This window comes from Anneissia japonica, unplaced genomic scaffold, assembly GCF_011630105.1.
Source record: "Anneissia japonica isolate Jap-2015-1 unplaced genomic scaffold, ASM1163010v1 scaffold1606_len605190_cov180, whole genome shotgun sequence".
Lineage (NCBI taxonomy): Eukaryota > Metazoa > Echinodermata > Crinoidea > Comatulida > Comatulidae > Anneissia > Anneissia japonica.
This window is the reverse complement of record NW_022749369.1, coordinates 416856-425813: the sequence shown is the minus strand read 5'-3', so window position 1 is coordinate 425813 and position 8958 is coordinate 416856. Positions and strand designations below refer to the sequence as shown.

Sequence of the window (8958 nt, the reverse complement as noted above, 5' to 3'; positions counted from 1 at the left end):
CAAGTCATCGTTCAATTTCTTTAACAAATAAACCTTTCATTTATTTCATAGTATAAGTATTATGGCCAATTTTGACTTTTGTATGACTAAATTGAATAATACTTTAACACTTACATTACTTAAATTTCATTGTTCAATTGTTGAGCGATGACAATAGTATTCTTGATTGTTATGAAACTATCATATGAAACTTTCTGGTTTGGATATTCGAAAACTGGTTTCGATCAGGATCTCTGTAATCATGATAGTGATACTTTTTTTAAATTTGGACTATAAATATTCTACTCATCATTCCTTGATTTGTTTCTTACTTTTGACAAATTCTGGTTGACAATGCCATCAATATGAAAGTAATTTCAAATGAGTCAACGATCTTATAGATCTTTGCATTACTATAGGCCTAAATGCTAGAGCGCCACCGACGGGATATGCGTTAACTAACCAAAGAATTGCTCCATGCTCGTGAATCTGCTCCCATTGAAGTTGAGTTTGGATATCAGTAAGAAGGCAGCCTTCTGAAATGTGGTCGTATAATTTACCTCTACCATGTTTATGTCATTAGAAAGCATAATTATCTTAATTTTAGTCTATGGAACTTATTCATGTAAGCTTACGATAGTTTAAATGTTAAGGATTCGCTGTCACCTAAGTTAATTGCCTATGTTGGAAGTCAAGCGCTTGTGATGTTTAAGCAATGTAAAGCAATATAAATCTTTTAGATAATTATTTTAGGGGGCGTTATATAGGCCCTAGGCCTACTATTGGTTACAAAGAAATTGCTATTATTAAATTCTGTTTTGTTTTTTATTTCTGGTGGGGGGGGGGGGTGTTGATATAATGAACAAGTGTTGCAAAGGCGGTTTGATAAGAAGGCGAGGAGTTAGCTGGTGGACCAGGTGACATTTAGTGATTATTTTTGACTATTAGAGTGAAACGTTTACCCTATCTAATTTCTGTGGAGGCCTACAGTAGTAAATTTTTGCAATCACATAACATACAAGCGCACATCAGCCGACTACAAAATGCGATCGGACGCGAACATGGAATGACCTTGAAGGTTTTGGAATAGCGTATGCCTTATGGTAGTCTATTACAAATTACTTTTTATGGTAGCATTACTATTGCGTTATCTCTACATTTCTTGCGAAATTGAACAATTTATATCCTTCCTTTTATCCACAAAGCATAAACTAGTTTTTCATGGCCAAGGATGATTGGCTGATTCGTTGACAAATTATTCGGATGTCATTACTTGTAAGTGAAGATATCCCAGCGTCCATTATTCATGAGTTGCACCAGTCATATATCAGTTTCGCCGTGTTAATTGTTATTGACATATTACTTAACCGTCTTCATGTTGCTTGTCCTCTCACTGGGAATAGTTCACTTACGAGGCCATTTTTCCATATCACGTAATGCATCTAAATTAGCTAAACTAGAAGTTAGTCAAGAATCGGCCAAAATCAGGGAGTGAAGTGTTATAGAGAAGTGATAGTGCGCAGTGAGACAAGTTGGAGTTCAGTGGCAGCGAAACCGTGATGTTGTGAATGATTTGACACACAAACGTTCGATAGGTCTGGATAGGCCCACTGAGGTGTATGTTAAAGAGAACTCTTTTGAAAAAAACAACAAGTTCATAGATTGCTACGCGGGCTATCATAAATTCCCCAGGAAGCCTTCTGATTGGCGGAGCAAGTAGAAAAGAATTATTGAGTGAGACGTGAATTTGTTGAATGAAACTAGAAAATCTTCCACAAAAGTGATTTGTTGATACATTATCTTCCACATCAGTCGATACAAAGTGAGTAGCTTGAAGATAGCTTACTCTCCGGACAATATTTTTTATTTATACCAAATGTGCTTATAAAAAATTATCTCCGAAGAAAATCTACTTTAAAAAAATGTTGAACTTTGGATCAAACTAAGAGAGAGTGCTACAAACAAAACCCCAGGGGAAGTTTAATATTCAAGGTATGTAAATCGCGCTCGTGTGAGAGACGTTAACATTAACAACGTTGACGTCACTTGCCTCTGGATTGGTGAGGTGAATTTAAAGTCACTTGCCTCTGGGTTATATTATCATGTAGACATTTAAATTACAAGCCTTACTTTCACGCTGTCTGTCAATTCTGAATCAAGATAGGCCTATATCGTATTTATGAAATTCTGTCAGAGTGTTTTGGAATATCTGCTGATGCGGTGGTTTATGGATGGTAAGATTACTAAAATCATTTCTTAATGTTAACTGTTAAAGCATTTTTAACGTTCTTCTGCTATATGCCTTTAATATAGGGCCTAGTTCATCTTCGCGATTGTATTATTTGCTTAGCAGTTGCTTCTCGGTATCTAAAGATGTTATTGAGCTTTAATGTGATCTTATTAGTTTTAATCAGCATATTATTCACAATAACGAATGTATTACTCATGGTGTTTTAGTTGTAGACTATAATACAGAATATGTTTGTATTTCGACTTTGTAATTGATAACATCATTTGTTATGTTTTTAATAACAGAGATTTTTTTTTCTAAGTTACTGGTGTTTACTGAGTGAAGTCTTCGCTGTAACCCAACACCATCCGATTACCTTTCCATTTCAGGAGATATTGGGTGCACATTCTGATGAGAGGGGGACAAACCAGAACAATACGGTTTTTTTTATCCACCATTGGTTTCGTGTGTGCATAATAGCCCATAACGAAAATCAAATAGTTCATTAAACCAAACAGCCAATGTCCAGTCCTAACTTACATCATTAATAAATGAAGGCCGAAACCTGTCTGTGCATTTAATTAATTGAATAGTCAGTTCCTTGTTATTTGCAACTATCTTTAATACGGTACCGTATTGTTGTACTGTATCATCATGTAAGCCTCCATTTGTATTCATTACAAGTCGGTTAGCGCTGCACTGACTGTTACATGTCCCCAGGGGCACAGCTAAAATTTCCAATTTTACATTTAAAAGATAACAAACATTTATTTTTTGTTATTTAAAAAACTTCTTACATTTTAATATATTCTTAAAATTTCACATGACATAGCATTGCTTAATGAACGAACGCAGAGATATCAAAATTAAATTAGCAAAAATTGTGTTATTAATAAGTTCCTGGATGTTTTGTGGCAATGCGATATCGATGAAGGTACAACATTTGGGTTCTGTGTGACACTAGTGACATGTATGACCCCAGTGGGGATCCTGTCAACTATAATACGGCAACAGCTGTTTTCTGTTGACAAATTTTATAGTGATATTAAGGATTAATAGTCTCTTTCGTGAGTAATTGCCTTTCATTATATTATGATCTATAGTTAGCTGTGCAAATGTATCGGACCAGGTACTGTAGATATTAAACTATTTACTTTAGCAAAAATTCCATTGATGACAGGTTGAAAATATTGCATTCGCATTTTTTTGCCAACTCTGATTTTTATATTTCAGAACGTCTCTCTGGTACGTCTCGTTGTAAACATTTCAATTGAAGATATAAATTGTGCGGATCAGGGACAGGTTGCCAGCGGCAAACTAATTACAAAGGTACTCTTCGACATTTATGTACTAATAATGGCGATCTGTAGGACAGCAGGATTAATGGCAAATTCAAAGTTTATTTGTGTGGTTTTCATCTTCGTCCATGCTGTTAACGATGTGTCGTCGGAAGAGGTGGTGGGCGTAGGCCTCCAGGGTAGACGGGTCCGTCCTGTTAGCATGCCAGGTATACAATTTGCTCGCTCGTACTTTCAGACGACTGTCCTGGAAACGTCATCAATTGGGTCAACTGTGATTCATATTCCGGTGACCACCAGTCATCCAGGTAAGTCATCAATGAAGATACCAAGTTTAATAGTTTCTGGTTCAAGTGTTTTTTAGTACTGGTATAATACTGTCATGCCGGTATATACTGTCTGTACAATATAATCATGATACAATGGACCATTAATAGCAGATAGGTGTAAAAACTCCCTGAGAGTTTTTCCATTCACAATTTCTCAACCGATATTGGTAGGACCTAATACAAATACTACTGACCCGATTTTTAACGAAGTATGCGATTTGTATTCAATTACATGAATGGTGGTAATTGAGTTTTGGAATTTTTTTGTCATTTGCTTATTTACTTAAAAGAGACTCGCATTTTTTTTTTTAATTTAGTATAGATAAGTACATATAAATCGAGTTTAAAGCAGTAAGAAGTTACTTCCTTATTGTTAATGTTTGTAAGCTACATTTTTATTTACCTGGTTTAAAATATAAAATTGAAGTCTTATCACAATATTGGTGGTGCAACGCGTTATCCTCTACAAACAAGGAGGTATGGGCCTATACTAATAAAAGTAAGATAATAAAAGTTTATTTTCATGAGTTTAAATGGACGTTTTAATTCATGATCGAGGCAAAATACAGCCGAATTGAATGGATCATCGTATTATGTAATTCTTTGTTAGGTTGATTTATATTACTGTACTCTGAACTTTTGCGCTCGTGGGGTCAAAATCGGGTGTGCGGCCGGCCTATATCTGGAAAAGGGGTTATCAGCTATATGTACGGTAATTTTTTTTTCGTTAAATAGAATTAATCCCATAATGTCTTATAAATAACCAATCGAATGGCAAGAATCTCAACAGGTGTTGTGTAAAAAATATTATACATAGTGATCTAATTCACTGCTCCCCAACTAGATGTGCCCATCGCATAGGCCTAAGTATTCGTAGCAAATGAATATGACTTATGTCTGTAGACCCAAGGCATCTTCTTTAAAGTAACATGTTTATTTAGCTTGTGTTTCTTCATTTTTAAATATTGTGTATGTAAAACAATATATGGATTTTTATATTTTTTCAATTACTTTTTCATTAGTTTTAATTTTTAGGCTATTAATGACATTGAATGATGTTTTATCTCTCCATTTGGCCTATTTTTATTTTGTTTTGTTTGGCTATAGGCCTTAATCCAACCATAGGCCTACGTTATATTTCCAGCGTTGGTATACATTACGAACCCTATTATATATCCATAGATATTTTACCTCTTGTGTTTAAAATACACTTCTTTTTTTTTATAAGAACACATTTTATAAGAACAATGAGGCTGAAATTGCTTAAAAATTAAGAACAAAATAAGAACAAATTGAGGCTCAGGTAAAATGTTAAATGAAATTTTTATTCAAAAAAACCAAAAATTATAGGCCTAGCCTATTTGTACCTTAAGTTAATAATACTTAATAATAATAGTTAATAGTTAAGTTATAATACTCTCATAATACAGTACAGTAGATGTATCTCCTGTCAGTTGGAGCCATTTTTAGCAGAGCCTTTTTTCTCGGCCATTTTTTACCAGGGCGACTTATACCTACATTCCGGTACAGTACAGTGTATACTGTAATACTGTGAAGTTTGAAAAGTGTGTAAAATAAGAACAAAATACGAACATTTTGAGCCTGAAATCGGCCAAAAAATAAGAACACTGAGCCTGGGCCAAAATTTACTGGTTCATATAAAAAAAAGTGTAGTCCAAGTGTTTCTTGCGATTGATCACCGCTGAAGTTGGACTTGCATTATTGGAAAGTAGGTAAATGTCTCCCATAATTTGACCATGGACCCAACTTTTAGTCCAATGATGCCAACTTACCCCTGATTGGATTAGGTGATTAGGCCTACAGCACATTCTTATTTATACTCCCACTTGCGACTAATTGCGTCATTTAGGCTTCATGGGAGAGCCATGCTAGGCTAATATAAATATGGGAGGTAGTAAATTAAGAACCACACTGTGATGACTGGCATGGCCTTGTGACAGTGTAGTTATGAGCCCTTGATTCATAAAAGGCTATTGAATTTGTATGATTGTTACTCGTCATCTAGGCAAGTTTGAAATTCTCTTTCCTCAAACCAATTATCTGATACACATGTTTTTAATTGGATAAAATTGTTGGTACAGTGAACTCGCTTAGAGATGGAAACCCCTAAAAAATAATTCAAAAAATATATGATAACAAACAGTTTCCTTTATTATGAACCATTTTCTTGTCATTCAGCAGCAAGATAGGCCGAATAGTATGGTGTTCTATAAACTTCATAACGCTTATTAACAGTTGCGGCAGGTTGCGCTAATAAAATTAGAGTTTTACTGAACCGGGTTCTTGGGATTGCGAGAAATATAGTATGCAAAAGCTACAATTCAAGTCCCCTGGGCAAGGAATCATTCCCTACAGGCATTAACAATGCTTAACAATGATTCAACGTGGTAATTGGGATATAGGCCTGATATTGAGTATCTATTTTTGTTAAAGACACTCAAAAGAAGAATCTACCAAGTCTACATACCAGGCACTCGGAAAAGAATCAGTTAATGTAATACCAGTGTACCTAGTACTTAAAGTTTGAACGAGGCGCTCGAATGGACACTTTCAATGTATTATTCTTATTAATTATTACAGGTCTGGGCATAAAGAAATGTATTTATAGGCCTATAGTCCTGTTTTAAAGGAAATTTAAGCATTTTCCTGCTGGTAAAATTGCGCTAATGATAGTGCATGTTGGTGTGATTCGCACACCTAATTTTGACTACCGTATGCTTCAAGGAATGCTTTAAATACATGTCTTCATTTATTATCGACTAATTTTTGGAAGCTTAGTTACAGTAGCTAAAACTTAAAGTCCGAAACATCTCAAAGCGCAGTAAACACTGCGAAATGTCACTTACCGCAGCCTGAAAACTACCGATAAATCCCCAGGCTTTAACCGATTTCCCATGAGACACCTAGCGTTGCGCTTTACTACAGTCATTTTACTTTCAGATACGGCTTCGAAACTCAAAGACCAATAAGTCATATGCCATTTATTCCAGTTGGTTGGTTTTGAGTGTGTGAAGTTAATTGTATAGTGATGACCACATTGCAAATTTTCATTATTTTGATGTATAAAGTAGGCCTGTAAATAATAGGGTTATTTATGTTGGATATGACTAGCAACACAAACAAAATTAACTTATATAATTAAAGAAATATAAAATAAGAAGGTCCAAGAGAACAGAATTGTTCATTCGTATAAAGTAGAGTTATTTCCAGATTCGTTGGTCCCTTATTAATACCATCGCAATGTTCCTTTTGTGTTCCAGTTTTAAATTTCAGAAAAAATTAGATGAAAAAAATTAAATAAAAGAACAAACTGCTTTGAAATACCACTGAGAACACGGTACCGTAGCTCTACTTGTATCAATTTATAGTGGGCGGTAAAATGCTTGGTAGCATAATCACACCAACGATTACTCAAAAATGCATGGAATGGTCAGCTTTACTTTTATTGCATTTTATTATTTTAAACTTTGATTGATTTTGGGATTTGACTTTTTTTAAGGTACCTGTATTAATTCCTGTAGGCCTAAGCTTATTCATAATCATCGAGACAAGGTACGGAACGTGATACATCTTTTTGAATATAATTATGGAATAGTTAGTGTCATGAGCGTATTTCAATAAGCAATGTATAAGACAGAATTCGAGTTTCTGGTTCGTTTATTAATGGCTAGGCATACCGTAGTAGTCAGTCTCAATCTTTCTTTTCATAGAGTTTAAAGGCCTAATTCACTGGCACCATGTTCTACTATTAAAGGAATTTTTCGGGTACAATGACAAGTCAAATCTATTCAGCTTAACAATTTTGATACGGGATTAAATGAAATTATAACAAAAAAACCCCCGAAAAACGCGAGTGACAACACACAACCCTGCTTTTTCTATTCACTGGCGGTGTTCCTAAACGTTAAAAGAATTTTTTTAGTATAATAAAAAATAAAATCTCTTCAGCCTTATCAATTTATACCGGATTAAATGAATTATAATACAAAAACACACATAAAAAGCGCGCGTGATAAGAATCAGCACTTTATACAAAGCTACAGTGACGTCACGGTGTCGTTATTATTGATTCAGTTTATGCATGAAAGCGAATCTTAAATTGACTTTTCTGCATCTGTTGACTTTTTAAGGTGCGAGTTCGCATTTAAGATACCAGTATCACTGTTCCACGCCACAGATTTGTTTTCACGTGCCTGTACTTTCTGGAAAATTTATGAAACAACGAACAATTGAGTTTGTAGGTAGGCGACAGTATAGGCCTAGGTTATTTTTATTGTTCAGACAAAAAAAAAACAAAAAAAAAACAACTTCTACATGACTGGTTTAAAATGTAAACTGTAATGTGGGAATGGGTGTACGACTATTTTTTATGTTAAGTACCATGTAAAGCGTCTTGCTGGCGCTTTTGTTCGCGCCTTCTACTTTGAAAGTACACTAAACACAAACATTTTGTAGGAATGATGTTTTCCTCTACCTGACGTATTATACTGAATGCTCAGTAAAGTTCCAGATACTAGCGAAAAGTGATTCGGGTAGGAATCGAACCCACCACCTCCAGATAACTAGCCTGGTGTCTTAATCACCAGACCATCGAGCTTGCGCTTAGGTGCAAGTGTTGAATCATGATTCCCATCAGCGAGTACTACAATGCTTTTCCTATGGTGTCAGATATTTTGCTAACGTACTTTACTTAGCAAAGCAAACGTTCGTGAGATTTGAGCTTCTACCATTTAAGTACGGCTTGAGGCGGTCGGGCAAGCTTGCTGGCAGGACTACGTTGGTAGACCTTTCCTGTCACTCTAGTTTTTAGAGTCCTTAGGGGGTAGCTTTTACCCACCAGAACCTGAACCTTGAGCCACCTAACACTAAATTTAAGTGACAACTCGTGCATACATGTTGTTTACCGAAGAAACAAAAATTTGAATAATTTGTAATTTCTTGCATTGTTGCTGAATTTTGAGAGTTAGTATTCCTACTTCCAACAAATTGACAAGAGGATCATGCAGCAAAAAACGTATTGCAAATAATAGAGAGAAAATTACAGTGAGTGAAAAGGAATGAAACGATATAGATAGTTGAAAACGTTATATAACATATATAT

General features: G+C 35.0%; 1 protein-coding gene across 2 annotated transcripts in view; it reads left to right on the top strand.

Moving 5' to 3' along the window:
- The first annotated feature begins 1484 nt into the window (after positions 1-1484).
- The window catches only part of LOC117121077 (cadherin EGF LAG seven-pass G-type receptor 1-like), a 23593-nt gene continuing 16119 nt past the window's right edge, over positions 1485-8958 (top strand). The window contains exons 1-2 of one of the 2 annotated variants that reach the window (XM_033266179.1): positions 1485-1971; positions 3443-3815. In XM_033266179.1, the coding sequence (XP_033122070.1) occupies positions 3566-3815 (250 nt within the window). In that variant the 5' untranslated portion in view covers positions 1485-1971; positions 3443-3565. The other variant, XM_033266178.1, reaches the window with a different exon arrangement.